The sequence below is a fragment of the Temnothorax curvispinosus genome, unplaced genomic scaffold, assembly GCF_003070985.1.
Source record: "Temnothorax curvispinosus isolate PA1 unplaced genomic scaffold, ASM307098v1 QBEX01006720.1, whole genome shotgun sequence".
In the NCBI taxonomy this organism is placed as follows: Eukaryota; Metazoa; Arthropoda; class Insecta; order Hymenoptera; family Formicidae; genus Temnothorax; species Temnothorax curvispinosus.
The window spans coordinates 4,097-21,136 of NW_020216500.1; the positions used below are offsets into that span (position 1 = coordinate 4,097).

Sequence of the window (17,040 nt, forward strand, 5' to 3'; positions counted from 1 at the left end):
ATAAAAATATTGCAAGAAATATTTTAAAATGGTTTTAGGAATATTTTTTAAAATAGTTAAAAAACCTTTTGTGGTAACATTTTTAAGAATATTTTAAGAATCTTTTAAAAATATTTTTAAAAATGTTTTTCTTTATTACCCAGACAATATTTTCTTAAATATTTGAAATATTAATTTAAATCTACATATTTATTGTTTTATAATCTCGTTCCAAAATATTTAAAAATATTTTAAATTTATTATTGGTTCTATAATCTTTTTTCAAATATTTTTGAAATATTATGAAATATTCTTAATTAAAAAAGATACATGGTAATGTATTTTTCCGTGCTAGTTCGAAACGACGCCGCTAGGCGGCGCATAATTGTTAGATTAACTCGTAAGTAAATTTCAGTTGAAGGCTAATATAAGCAGGTCTTCGGCGAAGTAAAATCATGACATTCACAGATATGTATATTTTTCAAATATTAAGATGTATATTTCTTAGATATTAAAAAAATCTTTCATACATGAAACAATTGTTGCTATAATTGGGTAAAACATATTTTATTTTATAAAATAATATTTCTAAAATATTTTACAAATATTATTGAATATATTTATCTGCAATCTTATAATAATATTTTTTTAAATATTTTTCTGACATGATCTGGCGTACATAGAAATATTCTAAAAATATTTTTGTGAATTATTTTAATCTTCCTAAAAAATATTTTATGCTGTATGAGATATTCTAAGACGATACTCTCTGACAGGTCATAGGTCTGTTTTCTATCTGTTTTCTCTGAACTGGCTGTACTAGTTCAGAGTTTATCTTTTTCCTTCCAACGTGGAGTGAAAAAGATAAACTCTGAACGAGACTCTGAACTAATACAGCTGCTAGCTGCTTTGAAACGGTTTTTCCCAAATTTTAGCCAAATTAATTAACGAATCTCATTAAAATTATGCTCGTTTTAATCAGTAAGATCAGCCGCAACCCGCTACAGAGCCGGATTTTCCATTTTGGCTCTTAAATAATTTATATTAAATAAAATACAGACTCGCAGCTAAGCCAACCCGACAGAGGTCTCCACTCTTAATTACTTCTGTCGACCTTTGAGGGGATCCTACAGTGAAGGCCAAACTTCCTCGATGTTGATAATGACGAACATTTTTAATTCTGTTCTAATTTGTTTTCTATCATTTTCTATATTACCGGCCTATATCTGCCCTTGTCTAACGAGAGGCATCTGTCCTTGTTTCGATTGCAGCCATCTCTCGCTACACGCCATAGCGAGTCTGCATGCAAACCTTCTTTTTACAATATATTTTTTTCTAGGCGTTGAATCTTAGTTCTATTTACACGATATTGTTCCTACACGTTTGCCCTAGGGCGCTGAGGTGTCATTATATATATATAAACTGCAGTATTTTTGTTATTGTCGTCAAATGACAGCTGTATGTGCCCCAATTAGTAAAATTTTTAATTTTTTTTCGTTCCCGATATGAAATCGTATATAGCGCCGTAGATTTTTGTGCGTACTTTAATTCTAGACCAAAAACTTGCAATTCTGTAAAATCAATTCAAAGATTTCTTAAAATAAAAAAGTACTGCCACTATAGGATCCTCCACTATTGGCGTCTGGGTTCTTTCCCGACATCTCATGAGATGTGACGTTAGAAGCGAGAAATGTTGAGAATTGACACGTTGAAAATTCTTGCGTAGTATTTCCAAATAAAAAGATATTTGCTTAAAATAACACTACAGATCACTTTAGCACAGTTCGAAAATACTCCGAGTTGAAGTTAAGTCTATCCCTTTCCCTTGACAGTTAATAAACAGCCGTAAAATGAATGTAATACGAAGTCTAGTCATGCGCCTGCGCACAAGCCTGCATTGTATCTCATTCGTTTTACGGCTGTTTATTAACTGTCAAGGGAAAGGGGTAGACTTAACCACAGCTCGGAGTATTTTCGAAGTGTGCTGAAGTGATATGGAGTGTTATTTTAAGCAAATATCTTTTTATTCGGAAATACTATGCAAGAATTTTCAACGTGTCATTTCTCGCTTCTGATGTCACATTCCAACATGGCCGCGACGAGTATTCAGGAGCCTTTTAAGGGTGTATCGGACCTATTTTCAAAGCGCTACCAAGTGGATAAAAATTTGTGAGAATGTTTTTTTAGTCTTCCTGCTACAAAAAAGTAGAAACAAATCCACTAAACGGTTGCTGAGATATAACCCCAGATAGCACAGCTGATCGTTATGAATTCGAAAAGACTTCACCTTTTCAAATTCTTTAAGAATACCCGTAATTTGTCCGAAATAAACTCAAAAAGAATTCCTTCAAAAAGAATTCCATAGAAGTGACTTCTTATGAAATTAATCTAAATGGTCTTAAAAGGAATTCTTTTTCTATTCATAATAGGTTCGAAGAGAATTTGCAGCCGCCTGCTGTCTATAGCTGCCATACCGACGAAGGGCGCCCGCAAAGACGTTGGGAAAATTAATCCTAAGGTCATCATCACTAGATTGGACGACGGCCGCATCATCGAGGAGCGGGTGGACGACGAGGGTACGGAAGCCAGGACTGGAGATCACGACAGTGATGCAAAAAAAGTCTCAGCCAGCCATCATGCCGAATCCGGCAATCTAGATATTAATATGATTTAACCAAAGTGAATCAAATATTATGGTGTTGGGTATTTACGTTTATAAGATAAGAAAATTACGACTAGGCATTTTGATGTTTCTTCCGATCATGTTTAGTTTACTTCGTATTATGTTGTCCTATTAGAGAATATAGCGAGTTATGAGACATGATCGAAATCAATTTATTTTGTGTATAAGGAATATTGTACGATTATTTTTCATTATAAAGACCGTTAGAATTAAGGTAGATGTAAGCGTTAGTTAACAATAAGTAACTAAAGTCGGGATCATGTGAATTTATTTTGGGATAGTATAGTTTTGATCTAAGGCGTATTAAAACAAAGTTCTTTCTTCTTATAAAGATTGATGATTATATATTGAATCAATACCTCGCCAATTTGTTCATTTACGTTTGTTAACTCTGAAACTAGTATAAGATTTATACACAATTGCAAATCACTTGTTGGTTGATAGCAAAAGCAAGGCGGGTTTTCAGCAATAAAAACATTGAGTTTAGTTAAAAAACTAATGTCGTTGATTGCGTATCCCCATGAATTTTCTTATAGAATGCGATTAAGGGGAAGTCCGGAACACAGAAATGTAATGGTGGTTGAAGGTCGAAAAACAGCTTTTGTTCCGAAAAGTGAAAGCGACACAAAAAAAAATTGTTTGCGTCAGTTGCTGCGTAGTTCCGAACGATCTTGCAGACACATCTGTGGATAGCGTGATCACAGAACGATAGTGGGGAACCAATGTAGAGAGTGAGGGAGTCGAGCGACGTGCAAGATTCGAGGAGTCTCTCCCGAGATATCGGAGCGAACGGTCGGCTAACGATTTCCATCTCCTCGCAATAAGGAGACGTAGAGTTACGATTGAGACGGGAAGATCCCGCGCCGGGCGCGTAAAGAAAAGAACTTGTCGGAGTCGCGACATAGAAATGAACACTAACGTTTGCCAAAGTACACGCAGTCGTAAACGGCAACTTCGAAAAACTCGTGTGCGCGATTATTAATTGTAATCTGAAACGAAGAAATATATTACATATTTTACCAGCTACAAAGATTACAAATTTATTTCGTGTGCGACGATCCTGATAAGAGACCCGTACCTGATTCCTATTACTTACCTGTCGGCGTTCCACGATCCAATCAGAGGCGTGAGATCCCGCGACGGTCCATCGAAGGTCCTGAGGCGTAGTTAGTGGTGCGCAGCTGCAGTCCTGAGACGGTCCACGGAGCGGTCCAGCGGAGATCCAGAGTCTACGAGGAGAACCTGAAACAAACAGAAAAGGGGAATTAGTACAAGTCATCGAAAGGGTCAGTAAATTCCATTAATCTTTCTCGGTAGGCATAGATCAAAACCGAGTGGCGACCGTATGAACCAAGCATAAGAGCGAGTGATGGTAACACCGAACCTCCGTCCGGTCACAAATTCACTTAATACGCATGCGCAGTCTATAATGCTTTCTCGAGCCGTCTCGAGGCAGCATTGCAGCGTTTCTATCAGTTTCTATTTGTCTTCTCTGGACCCCTATTCTGTAACTCTAACGACAGTGTCGGTATCGTTATGTCGTCGTTGCGCAGCTTTTTTTCCATATAGTATACCTGCGCAACGACAACGTAACGATACCGACACTGTCGTTACGAGTTACAGAATAGGGGTCCTGGTCTTCCTGGCGGCTTTCTCGCTATTTCGCGCTTCTACGTGCTTCTGCGTCGGAGAATATTACGCTTGGACGTAATATATTTACATTAGTTGGCCGTAATTGACAACGTACGTATTGGCACGACCGTTAATAACTTTTGTCGTCGAGAAGAAAATTTGAAGGTAATTAAAGCATTTTATTAATTTTCTTAAATTAATTTCTTGCAAATACTCGATAACCTCATCATCACACACGTTGTGATATGATTAAATTTACATCTGATTTCGATTTTTACTAGGTTTTTACTCGAGATCGCACATTTTATAAACGATTCAACTTAACCTAACCTATTGTTCTGATTGTGAGAACTCGAAGGATTCGAGCTGGCTTGTCACGCCTATACATTGCCAAAGGTAAACCTATTGTTCTGATTGTGAGAACTCGAAGGATTCGAGCTGGCTCGTCACGCCTATACGTTGCCACAGGTAAAACCTTATATTGTTCTGATTGTGAGAACTCGAAGGATTCGAAGATTATTTTGCAACATTTTCTTCATGAAGAATATTTAATTCATTTTAACAGTCTCAATTGTGCTATACGGATATTGTGCGATCCCCGAAATTGCTACAGAAACAACGCTTATGCTAAAGAATTGCTGATTTATTTTGTACAGCAATTTAAGACGTTGTATGGGGAGCAATATGTTGTGAGTAACATTCACTCTCTTATTCATTTAAATGAAGATGTAAAGATGTACGGTCCATTAGATTCATACAGTACTTTTGATTTTGAAAATCATATGCAAGTGTTGAAGCGAATGATACGAAAACACGCTAATCTTTTGCAACAAATTCATCGACGACTAATCGAAAAGTACAGTTACGATCAACATCCTCAATATAAGAAGAATCAGAAGATTTTGAAGCATCCTATACTCAAGAAGCCAATTGTGTCAGAACTTCCTTTGGGTTGCCACAGCGAGCACCGAATTCTACAAATCCGCATGTTTGAATTATCAAATAAAAGACCAGACAACTGTTGCTTCCTGACTGATGCAACTATCGTGATGATTAAGCACATTGGATTAATGGAAAATAAGATTGTTGTTCTTGGTAATAAATTTCTAAACAGATCTGATATTTTACATTATCCGTGTCCCTCAAGTAACATGAATATATACAAAGTTGAAAATCTGTCACCTTTACAAATGTAGCCTGTACAATGCATTGATCGTAAAGGATTTTTAATGACAATCGAGAACATTACTTACGCCATGCCTCTTTTACAAGATTGATATGAGGTGATGTGGAATCATACTTTGCAGATGCAGACTTTGTAGTATTTTTTGACGACTTTTGTAATCTCGTACCAGAAAATTGGATAGATTTAGAATCAAACAAAGTTTTTTGGCCTCCAAAACAGGTCAAATTTAATAAAAACAAAATGCATTATCTACATCCAAAAGATGACTGGCTTATATACGAATGCCGTAAACGTTTGGGACCTTTTGGTGCGTTTTTCTCAAGAATGTTAAATATTTAGAAAATATTAACTTACTGTACACAAATGAAAATAACTAACACTTTTTGCAGAGTCTTTTCAATTAGCTAATCAAGTAGAAGAGCATTGTATGAACGTATCTACAAATGAAGATACTGATGACGTGTGACAAAGCTATTAATAAGGCATCTGAGGCACAAAAGATACGAAATAGGAGAAAGCCAGCATGGCTTCGGAACAAAACGTTGGCGTCGGAAGAAGAAGTAGAAGAAGAAGTAGAAGAAGAGGAAGAAAAGGAAGAGGAGGAGGAGGAAGAAGAAGAAGAAGGTAATGTAAAGTAAATTTCCGATGAAATTTATTTAAAAAAATAGCAACATAAATATACGTAACTAAATATAATATATTTTGCAGTAACCGAAGAGATATGTAAAAGAGATGGTACTGTAAACTCGTTCGTGTTACCACCATCTAATTATCAGTCTACAAATTCGAATAAATGTGAACTCTCTCCAGTAAATGCAAAATCGACAACCGTTAACTTTCCTTTGCAAACTGTTGAAGAATTCGAAGAATTTGAACGAAATCTTGTCGAGTCCTTGAAAGTACAAAAATTCTACGTAAGAGATTATTTAATTGTCATACTTTTCTTTACAATACAAATGCTCAAATCGTAATGATATATTTGCCTTTATTTTTGCAGATTAATGAGATAAAAATGATCGGAGGATCTGATGCAGGCAAATTCACCAGAGCCACATTGCGCTTCTTAATGTCGAATCAGCTAGCAATAAAGTATTCTTGGTCCGGTCAAAGAAACACATTAAAATTTCAAACTACTCGAATTTCTCAACTCATTGTCGGTGAGTTAATAAGCAACATTTTCTTCTTCAGTTTTTAGATTACCAAATATTAATGTTTAACTTTTACAATATCTATATACCTATACTTACAAAACATTATGTTGCAGAAACCATCTCGAAAATGAAGAACGTTCCTAAGAACGACATTGGGATATTTGTTAAGAAGTGGCTGCAGCACGCTAGTGACCGGATAAAAAAAAAGACCTAGATTATATTATAGGTAGATTCAGGAAACACATTTTTGGCGCTATTTTCAACTTTTATCTCGCTCGATTTGTACAAGCGATGCAAGTAGAACAAATCAGTCACGAAAATGTCAAAATGACATCATTTTGTAATCATTTTTTACGCGTCATCGTGACGTCAAAATGGCCCGTTAGGAGCATATAATCTTGACATCATCTTGACATCAAGGTGACGTAAAAATGACCTTTTTTTACAAAGCAGGTATAATTGATGTTATACATTAGAAGTGTGGATTGGAGTAATATTAAATAAGCATAATAGAGAACAACATGTAAGGAATATATAATTACATGTGAGACTTCTTTATTATATAAAAATATGTCTTACAGAGACGAAGCTATTCTAAACCTTAAGAAAAATTAAATACTAAGGCATGGTTGCATCAACGTCGCATAACTTTAACCTTAGCTTAATTCACTTTACTCTTCGTCTGTTTCTAAGGAAAACAGTTAGACTAACTGTTCCCCTTAGAAAGAGACGAAAATTGAGTTGAACTGAGGTTATGCGACATTGGTGCATTTCGGCTTAATACAATTTGATAAAAAAACATAAAACATAAAACAAAATAATCTTTGGTAATTATTGAAGATTTTAAGAACAATTAAATGTACTAAATACGTGTACTAAAATGTACAGACGGCGTCATTAATGCCTTCCACCTGAAGGCAATAGTACATGTAACGTGCACTATAGAAATCTCCAGAACACAGCTATTAGGAAAGCATTAATGAGTATAATCTATACATATAACACAAAATAACTTTTAGAACTTATCTAATACCTGAACAAAAATTAATGTATTTATACATTTTATTATTGCACGGTATTATTGCATGGTATTATTTCACAGTCAAAATAAAAGTTTTTTGTCATGGTTTTATCACATTAAAAATAAAAAAAAAAATAAAATTCTCGTTGATTGGCCTCGGGTCTTTTTCCGTCATCATTGAGATCGTGACGTCAGAGACGAGAAATCTGCACACGCTAAGAATTCTTCAGTGCATTTCCAAATAAAAAGATATTTGCATAAAATAACACTTCAGATCACTTCAGCATACTTCAATAATACTTCAAAAATATTTTTTTTCTTTGACAATTAATAAATAGGAGTAAATAAAAGAATGTAATATGAATGTAGGCTTATATAGACGCAGTCGCATAACTAGGCTTTGTATTATATTTATTTTACGGCTGTTTATTAACTGTCAAGGGAATGGAATAGTTTTCAGGGTATTTTTGAAATGTGCTAAAATGATCTAAAATGTTATTTTACGCAAATATCTTTTTATTTGGAAATGGCACGCAAGATCGAATTCTCAGCGTGTCATTTCTAGCCTCTGACGTCACGATCTCACATAATGACGGGAGAAACCTAGGAGCCTTAACATTAAATATCACAAAGTAATTCTCCCATGACTAGAAAAATTTGAAAAAATAATTAAATTTTTCTTTGGTTTCCCGTATAAAGCCATCTTTGTATTTTTAACTTTACTAGTTTTAAGTCACTTTTGGGATGGTTTTTCAGAACAGCGCCTACAATTTTAACTTATTATTCATTTCTTATCTACTATATTTTAGTAAAAGACGGTAATTTATATAGAATTGTACTCACAAGAAACAGCATCCATAATTTTACTGTTTGCTAGTGCGATCTTGGTGTCTTTGGTACCTATCCAACTTATTGCTCTTGCTAATTTGTTACTTATTAGCAGTTTCGATACTAGGTATACAGCACTTTGCCAGTCACTACCTTGACTAACCATACGGCCCGCAAAATATTGTACCTAAATATCACATATTTTAGTACAAAGAACAAAATCATAAATGTAAAAAATAATTCTATTTAGTTCAAACGTACCACTGTTGAGAAATTCGTGCCATCATTTAAAAACTCTTCAAACTTATCATATTCATCAACTGACTTCAGAGGAAGCGCTGGAAGGTTATCTGGTCTTAAAAGAAGACTTTCTTCTGGTGCTAAGTAGGTAAGTATTTTTGTTGTGTTCATCATTACAAAATCAAGTTTACTACTTATTTCTTGAAGTAACTCTGTCTTAATTATTTTTGGCAGCATCAGTGTTATCACCTAATTAATGCAAACAAATTATTAATGTAATGTAAAAAATATTCTCAATCCAACGAAAGATCGATCACGTTTTGAATATAGGCAAAGTAAAGTAGGGAGAGCGTGTCGCGCTACTAAATACCATATACGTAAATATGGCACGTTCGCTGTGGAGAAGGGCTTTCTAGACGTACTATAGACAGACACCTGCGCAAAACATATGAGTTTTCGTCCAATCTCTGTGATCGATTTTTTGTTGGACGGAATCTTATATATAAATGCTTACTTGATGATTGGTGCTTACTGGAAAAAGGAGAAACCGATTTTGTAAGTAAATTTTTACAGTTTGCATCATAAGATCTATTTTCTTTGGAATGCTTTCCACTGGATACAGCTTTAACACCTGAGTGTAAATACATAAAATATCAAAAATAAGATTACTTGTACAGAAATAATAAATATACAATTACTGATTGAATTATAGAAAATGTGTTTAATTTGAAAAGAGTAATAACTCCTTTTGTAAGTAATATTTTTTATTCATGTCTAACTTATATTTTTTATCTCAAGTTATAGACAGCATATAAATAAAATTATACTATTGATGAAATAAATAAATAGCTGTAGTATAAATGTATGTGCATAGCATTGCCAGATGTGTTATAAAGCTTTGTTTCAACCACTTATTTTTCAAAGAACTGAATGATATAAAAGATGTTTGTTATATCAAGAATAATCTCATGAAAAAAATACATAAAATGTTTAAAAATCTGTTATAGCTTAAGACTACTTATCAAAAAACTGCTGCTAATATAACTTTTTTGCTTTTCAGTAGTGAAACACGAGAGTTTCGGAGAGTATGTATTTGAGAAACTTGCTTAGTTATCTTCTAACAATCTGTAAATGTTATTGTTTAGAAACATCCTGTACAATTATATTTACCTGTAGGTTGATCTGTGACAGAAGTAATTATTTTTCTCTGTTCATCACTTAAGTCAGAAGACTGACTTAATTTCTGCGAGATATTTATGCTCCCATATTTATTATCTGTTGCAGCATTAATTTCTTCTCTACTTTCTTCTTGTATAATTTCTGGACTGGATGGTAAAACAAATTCTGACTGTTGAGAATCATTTCCTACAGACGTATACAAAAAATAAATTAATGTAGCAGTCAATACTTTCTTGTACTGACTAATTTAAAGCTTAGAAAATTATTTACCTAACAAAAGTTGTTCTTTCATTCTATCTATATTCATTCTATCATCATATTGTCGGTGAAAGTGCAGAGGAGACGAAGCAGGGGTACTAGGGGTTATTGCTTCTGTTGTTGCATGCGAAACATCTGTCAGATTATATGTTTTTTTAGAACGTGGGTCACTTCCTATAGTATCATTTAAACCAACAGAACGGTTCTGTTCTAAATCGAGTGTTTTAATTAATTTTTTGGATTTGGTAACCATGGAAACCTCCTTGTTAGCCTTGTTTTGAGATACTTGCGGTTTTACATTATTTCTCTTGGCTAGTAATGCTGCAACTTTTGCCCGAACAGCTTTTTCTTCCATTTCTTCATTTTCACTATCGCTAGACTGATCTCTCAATTTATTTTTCCTGCTCTTCTTAACAGTGTGAGTATTACATTTATCTTCGGATTCGGATGACTCTGTGACATTATATTTCGGATTTTGCTTTCTTTTTCTGGGCTGGTCTATATCACTAATTTCTGTCCCTACTGTTCGATCTTCATCATTTTGAAGATTAGCTGCCTTTCGTGCCTTATTGTACGTGTCTAAAAAAATTTTGCATTAAAAATGATAATTACTAATCTTAAAAAATGTATATAAATGAATGTAATATAAACATTTACCATAGCCGTGACAAAATTTAACATCGTATGTAGGCCAGCTTTTATCCGGTTCAGCTAAACTTAATATTAATTTTGATCGTTTATCTGTAGTCCCACGTTTAGGAAAATTAGGCCAGTAAGCCTTTGTATTCTTAGCAAGTAGCCAACAAGTGGGTACAACGTCACTTGTTGGTTCAGTATCCTTATCATTTGGAAGAAAAGTAACAACTGCATACTGAAACAGATACAAATTTTCAATAGGCAAAATAAAATGGTAGATTGTTAAATAATACAAAACTCGCACTAACCATATTTAAACAATATTAATAATAAAATAGATATGTAAATATTCTATATATTTACACTATATTATTTACTTATAAAGTCAGTTATGACTATGTATAAGAGGAACTGTAAGAAATTCTTCATTTCCCAAAGGTAATAAAACACATTTCGCAGCAAATTGTGAAATATTCCAAGCATAAACTTGAAGATCTAATGAGCTCACTTTCCAGATACCCAATTGTGAAGAATTACATGGATAAGTGTAATAGTCAGTCATAGTGCAAAATTTCTGACCGTTTAATTTTATCCTGCCTTCGAATGTATGAATGATATTTCTTAGCAGTACTACTGTATTGCATTTGGTAAGAAAACATCGATCAGCTAGATTAGTATTTAAACAAATTCCATCAATCTCAATGGAAGAGTACATGTCACCTTCTATATTATCCACTATATTTTCGCATAAGCCATTTAACTTTACTGTCCGATCATCTGGCTGGAATATTTTCGATGTTAGACGACCTTTGGTCTCAAAATCCCTATTAACCAGTTGCTCAAGAGGTTTATAAGTTGAACGCAAACAATTCTTTATTGTCATAAAAAAATTCTCATACTTAAATGCGCTGAAAGAATCAATAGCACCGTGCAAACGACATTCCTCTGACAAATGGCATAAGCTGTGCACATTATATACCACAAACTGTTTTCCAAATACTTTAATGGCATGTTTTATAAATTGGCGGATTATTACATCAGCTGCAGGTGTCATATGTTGTACTAAATCAGGTCTTGCCAACATATAAATTGATGATTGCAAGAGAATATAGCTTTTCCACAATTTCTTGTCTAAGTGTTTAAACACAATTAATCCATCATAAAGCAGCATACGTCTGAACTCTGTACTTTTAAATTTTGCAAAATATTTAAATGTTCGTGGTCTTCGATTAAAGATCTTAGGAATGTACGGTGTCAACTGTAATATTTTATTGTTTATTTCTTGTACGTCAGCATCTGATGCAATACCACGTCTGTTCTTTAAACCCAAGACAAAAGTAAGCCACCTTTTCCAAACACCTGCCCAAACTAAGTGTAAGGCATCCAACCTAAATTGTGAAACCATTCCAGTAGGAATTCTTTCCAAAGGTGAATTACCAGTATGATGAAAAATATTTGATCGAGTACGAAATGACTCATCCGTTCTTAACTCAGCATCCAAATTTAAAAAGATTTGTCTTGACAGATAGTATTCTCCTTTAACTTTACATTTCTCACATGCAAAGCGACCATTATGACCAATTATACATTTAATTAATGATCTTGCCGGGGCATCAAGCACATAATTACGGACTCGAAAAGGATAAATATGTTTAAATATTTCAACACCTTGCTCCTGTAATTCTTTTACTTCTTCTACATATTGTCCTAAAAATGTTTCCATATCGCAAGGCTTTCCTTTTCCAAAATAGACAGCAATTATAAATGGCTGAGGATCATCTTCAAAGCAGCCAATTATTGGCCAAAAACAATCATTTGTACTTTCAAATGGATCCAATCCATCTATGTTTACATCAATTATTATCTCTTGATGATCTACGAAATACTGTTCTAAAAGTCTTTCATCAATATTTTTTGATACCTTTGTAAAAAAATTGTCCATTTCCAAGAGCAACAGTAACTGTTTTACGAGGTGTATGCAAAAGACTTTTACAGCTCTTAGGCAGATTGGGAAATAAGGTTCTAAGTATTTTCAAAAGATTATCTACTTTGACAAAGCTTACACCTTTCATTGCCCATTCTCTTAAATTTGTTAACAAATACATTTCCTTTTCAATATCATTCTGTAGAAAGTGATCTATATTATTAGGATTTATTTCAAAAATTTCACTCAAAGTACTTAAGACTTCATTGCTATCATCGGTACTGTGAGTGTTATCAATATTAGGATCGAGCTCATCATTGTTCATATTATTATCAACTGTATTACAGTTATCTGTGTTAACACTGTAAAAATTATTGCCATTTGTGTTGTCATATCGAATAATATCACCACTGGCTGTATTTATACTACTACTGTCACTATTACTTCTGCTCAAATGTGAAAAGTCGTCAAGCAACTGCAAATCATCATCCATAAGAATTCCTGCATTAACTTGAAATCCTAATTTAACCACTTTCATCCTTTGCGTTACTTCTCGTTTAGCATGCCTTGCTCTACGCCGTTTACTCTGTGACAATATTTATATGCAATTATAAATACACTAACGTTCAACATAGCTTTAATAAAGGATTGCACTAATATAACTAGTTGTATTAATATAAAATTTGAATGCTTGAGTAAGGCGTAAAATATCAAAAGTAAAAGCACTATTTTTTTTAAGTATCTATTACATGCAATCATTGTCAGTATTCGTAAAAAGTACTACATGCAACCTATCATATTTGCAAGAATTAACTCTACTTACCGGTCTATCAGTCATATTGAATCACCAATGTCCACATGTATCAATGTTGTTATAGGTTAGGGATATAAAACTTACAGTTTTCTCAAAGAAAAGAAGAAAATTTCAAGCACATATATATGTACACACTGAATAAAATGTTAACATTACACGTAATGATAGAATGACGCCGACACATACATGTACGGATATAATTATAAGGACTATAAAATTCTCGCGACGAGACACGACGGATGATGCAAAATGGAGGGAAAAAATCGCACGAGTACGTTCCCGCGCGCGGTGCTCGCGATCGCGCGATGTCTGCGCTCCGTGATCTGTTCTTTTTCGCTGCACTTTCTGCACTAACTTACACTATAATACTTCTCTTTGACTTTTATTTGATCTGTTCGTTGACTTTTATTTGATCTTTTCTATTTAAGAGCATACTCGAAATATGTTATGAGAACTGAAGAAAATTATGACTGATCATGCAATTTGTAACAATATATACTGTTACATATATCGCGAGTCTCATAAAACAGCATATCACAAGCCAGTCATTTCAAACTGATTCTTGACGTTGACCATATGATGACAAAAAATTCATCATTTTAATGTCATCTTGACGGTTTTGTGATTAAGTTGTTCTACTTGGGGATGTACGTATTATTTGTAACGGTATGAAAATGAGTTTAATTTTGATTTAAGATGAAAGAAAACTTAATTTTATTTTGTTTTATTATACATTAATTATTTTGCATCGGCCGCTCGACGGAACTCAAGCCCGCTTTCGTGTTATAAACGTTACAATGTAATCGCGTGTAAATGTGCTGGACGCTCGGGACATAAATTATCTAATTAAACACGATCGATTTTCCAAAACTCGCCTTGTTGCCCCGGCAAAAAAGCTCATGCGTTGCTCACCGCTATTCGTATAATTATATTCTATTTTTATGTTTTTCTTCCAATCGCTAAAGACTCTCATCCGATGAAGCATTAACGGGACGCGCGAAAGTGCGTCCGAATTCCGAAATACAACGATCGTCGCTGCTTCTGCGAAGTAACAATATGTTTGTAGAATTTCGAATCGTTACTCGATCACTCTTTCGGGACACTTTTATATTTTCATAATATCATATTATACATTGATTATTTTGCATATAAAATTTTATTTTACGCATGTCTGTATGTACGATAAATATGTCGCTCATATTATACGAATCGTTTGTTATAACAATATGATACTTACAATATTTCAAATTTGTATACCAATTTAGTAATATAATCATTAATCGATATACCTGAATCATGGATACTTCTATTTTATATTTCCTATATTTATATTCCTAATTTCAGTGTTTATAATCCTAATATTCTGTCGGTAACATCGGATAAGAAGAATCCTTCATAATCTATCCGAAAACAGTTTCTGCATCAGAAGGAACATAAAATGGGTTAGTACATTTTATGTTCTTTCTAATGTAGAAACTGTTTTTGGATAGATTATGAAAGATTTTTTCTTATCCTTCAAATACAAAGGAATTATTTTTCTATTCTATGAGAAATCGCAATGCATTCGAAATAGTGCTTAGATAGAGCTCTATTAGAATACTGTCTAAACATAATTTCGAATACATTACGAATTCTTATGGAGTAGAAAAGTGATTTTTTTTGTATCTGAAGAAGAACTCAGAACTGGTGACGTAGGAAAGAACTCCTTTTGAACTCTTAAGAATTCTTTTAGAACAGAAATGATATATGGGAAAAGAATACATTCTAAAAATCGGGTTTTTAAAAAGAATTCTTTTTCAATTCTCCGTGCTATCTGAGACGATTTTAATTTTCACTGATTTTACACGTATTTCTATGAAAAATATTAATCCGTATATTTATTTGAAAAATGTTTTTTTAGTAAGTTGAAGCACAAAATGATATCCTACAAAATATTGAACTATTGAAGTTATAGTAATTTAATTCATATGTAAATGTAATTTATAAAAAATATTTTTTGTTAAATGTCCGAATATTAATGCAAATCACTATATATATAAAATTGTATAATTGTTCTAATTTTGAAATAAATTATTATTTTTACAATATTGTTACACACGCGAAGCGATAAGCTTCCGCACTTTCGCGACACAGCACGGCACTCTAGCACTTACTCGACACTCACGCAATAATAACACGGAGGTTACGAAAACCAGACTCACGTATATTTACAGCTGCTCAATACAAAAGTGTCAACACCCAAGAACAGTTCTCCAAGACCAAGTTAAATCAATAATCCCCGCGTTGCTACACTGAGAAAAAAATGTTGTAAATTTGACTAAACTCGTTTAGTTGTAGTGATTTGTTTAATGCAAATATTAATATATTTAAATCAAATATACGTGAGTAATATCAAGAAATTTTGAATCTATTTAAATATAATATTTTTTGAATTAACAAATGTTAGCTTGACAGCCCGTGACCGCTGCATTTAGTTGAATCAAATAATATTTCTTTGAATCTACGATTTTTTTTCTCAGTGTAAGCATGCTTCCAACTTCACGGGAATAACCGCTCGCTTCAGCTCGGATCAAGGGCCGTCTCAGCGCGGGCGTAACAATATATTCTTTATCTTATGTAAATTTACATTAGTGATAACAGTTTATCAATTTGTATAAGGTTGCCAATTTGGACGGTTCACTAATGAAATCCATTTTGCACGCCTTTTTGGTTCTTTCGGAAATTGAAACAATATAAGGCCTTGCTTTTCCTTTACATTACAGCCACTAACTGAACAGTGCCTCATCTGAAATAGATCAGATTAACGAATTATAATGAGAATCCGACACGGATGAAAAGATTAAGTTGCATATATGTGTGCAGGGCACAAAAGCAACCCACAATGTTAGTAAAGTCCTCTGCAGTTATTTAACAACACAGAAAAGATATTTCTACTTACCTTGATCACAAGAAATAATAATATGCATTTATAAACTTTAGTCAACACTGTCAACAGTTGTATAATGCGGGCCTAACATAACCGGCTGTAACCAACCAATCAGAAGTAGGAACAATATAGAAGTCTGTGATTCCCACTTTGATCGTATGCCTTGCTGTCTATGAGGTTCTTCAGTGAAAGCTAGCATAGAGTGCAGCACCATATCAAAATTGGTAGTATTCCGCGCGAGTTTCAAACACCAATTGTTAACATATGGGAAAAATCAGTATTGTAATAAAATAGTTATTTGTGTAACAAGTGAGGTAAGATGAAAATTCCCGGGTGCGGAGTTTACGCACGAGCCGAAGGCGAGTGCGGTAACCGCACCCGGGAATTTTTATCTTTACACACGGCTTACACTCCCTATTTTATGTTGCAAGTGCCTGGAAAGTGGTCTATCACGCACGCGTAGCGTGCGTAATGGGGCACTTTCCATGCACGTGTTGCATAAATATTATAACTGTATGTCAATCGATAATGTTTGTTCGCATTCATTAACGGAAATAACTCTGTTATAATTTGGTTCGCCGGG

General features: G+C 33.7%; 2 protein-coding genes across 10 annotated transcripts; one reads left to right on the forward strand and one right to left on the reverse strand.

The window, feature by feature from the left end:
- The first annotated feature begins 4,216 nt into the window (after positions 1-4,216).
- Positions 4,217-7,516, forward strand: LOC112456258. Of its 5 annotated transcripts, none has more exons than XM_025018668.1 (8): positions 4,217-4,459; positions 4,576-4,762; positions 4,860-5,389; positions 5,602-5,787; positions 5,870-6,104; positions 6,189-6,394; positions 6,478-6,637; positions 6,745-7,516. In XM_025018668.1, exons 5-8 carry the CDS (start codon positions 5,924-5,926, stop codon positions 6,843-6,845), a joined length of 648 nt encoding a protein of 215 aa, XP_024874436.1. In that variant the 5' UTR covers positions 4,217-4,459; positions 4,576-4,762; positions 4,860-5,389; positions 5,602-5,787; positions 5,870-5,923; the 3' UTR covers positions 6,846-7,516. The 5 variants fall into 5 exon arrangements, with proteins under 5 accessions (XP_024874436.1, XP_024874437.1, XP_024874438.1 ...); XM_025018669.1 differs by having other exon boundaries at positions 4,860-4,983; positions 5,084-5,787; XM_025018670.1 differs by having other exon boundaries at positions 4,860-4,983; positions 5,157-5,787.
- Positions 7,163-14,941, reverse strand: LOC112456256. Of its 5 annotated transcripts, XM_025018666.1 has the most exons (8): positions 13,541-14,937; positions 10,815-11,028; positions 10,170-10,736; positions 9,891-10,085; positions 9,235-9,351; positions 8,742-8,969; positions 8,496-8,667; positions 7,163-8,416 (listed from the first exon to the last, which is right to left on the reverse strand). In XM_025018666.1, the coding sequence occupies exons 1-6, from the start codon at positions 13,553-13,555 to the stop codon at positions 8,938-8,940; spliced, it is 1,140 nt and encodes a 379-aa protein (XP_024874434.1). In that variant the 5' UTR covers positions 13,556-14,937; the 3' UTR covers positions 7,163-8,416; positions 8,496-8,667; positions 8,742-8,937. The 5 variants fall into 5 exon arrangements, with proteins under 5 accessions (XP_024874434.1, XP_024874432.1, XP_024874433.1 ...); XM_025018664.1 differs by having other exon boundaries at positions 8,742-9,351; positions 13,541-14,941; XM_025018665.1 differs by lacking the exon at positions 13,541-14,937 and adding an exon at positions 11,102-11,133 and having other exon boundaries at positions 8,742-9,351.
- Positions 14,942-17,040: the final 2,099 nt, after the last annotated feature.